Below are 670 nucleotides of genomic sequence, written 5' to 3'. Positions count from 1 at the left end.
AGTTTTGCTGGAATTCCGTGCTGGGAAAATGCTTATGGATGGAAATCGGGTGATTCCTGATACTCGGAAAGGACTTACTCGTATCGGAAGGGTATGGCCGTCTGAACGAAGTATTATTGAGTTATCTCTGTGTTAATTTCGTCTAATCTTCGTATCTTCTCAATGCTTCCCCGGAAACCAATAATCATTTTCATTTATATTGGAGTTAGTTTCGTTAATCATGGATTATGGAATTCGTTTCTTCTCAGTGCGAAATTCTTAATGTTCCTTGCGCAGGGTGGAGAAGGGCTCGTGCATTTTCAATGGATCGATAGATCTTTAAATATTGTTGAAGATGTATCCAAGGTCATGTGTTCATTGGGACAATAAGCAACTGTAATTGATGTTTTTTCTTTAATATTTTCTCATCTTCATCTACTCTTCAACTACTATGGCTTGTTGTCCAGATTTATTCTTTAACAAAAGATAAACATAGGACCAAATCGTCTTTCCCGAGGAAGCAGTTTTCAAAAAGGTGCAGCTATGTGGTATTTTATGAACTTTTGCAGCTTTGGCTACAAGAATTATCCTTTTTATTTTTTTGTGATGTGCATCCAACTTTTGTTTTATTTCTATTGGTCAGGTTAATCAATCTTCAGGGAGGGTTTTTATCCTGAAGTTTCATACTGAT

General features: G+C 36.4%; 1 protein-coding gene across 1 annotated transcript; it reads left to right on the top strand.

Moving 5' to 3' along the window:
- Window positions 1-4: 4 nt before the first annotated feature.
- On the top strand, window positions 5-664 carry LOC140965420 (26S proteasome regulatory subunit RPN13-like; the record flags this gene model as incomplete). Its single annotated transcript, XM_073425502.1, has 4 exons — window positions 5-91; window positions 277-336; window positions 476-514; window positions 623-664. Coding segments are annotated over 4 exons (228 nt in total), but the record flags the coding sequence as incomplete, so codon positions are not given.
- Between the last annotated feature and the right edge of the window lie 6 nt (window positions 665-670).

The sequence above is a fragment of the Primulina huaijiensis genome, unplaced genomic scaffold (genome assembly GCF_012295235.1).
Source record: "Primulina huaijiensis isolate GDHJ02 unplaced genomic scaffold, ASM1229523v2 C13143640, whole genome shotgun sequence".
Lineage (NCBI taxonomy): Eukaryota > Viridiplantae > Streptophyta > Magnoliopsida > Lamiales > Gesneriaceae > Primulina > Primulina huaijiensis.
This window is presented reverse-complemented; position numbering and strand designations above follow the sequence as displayed.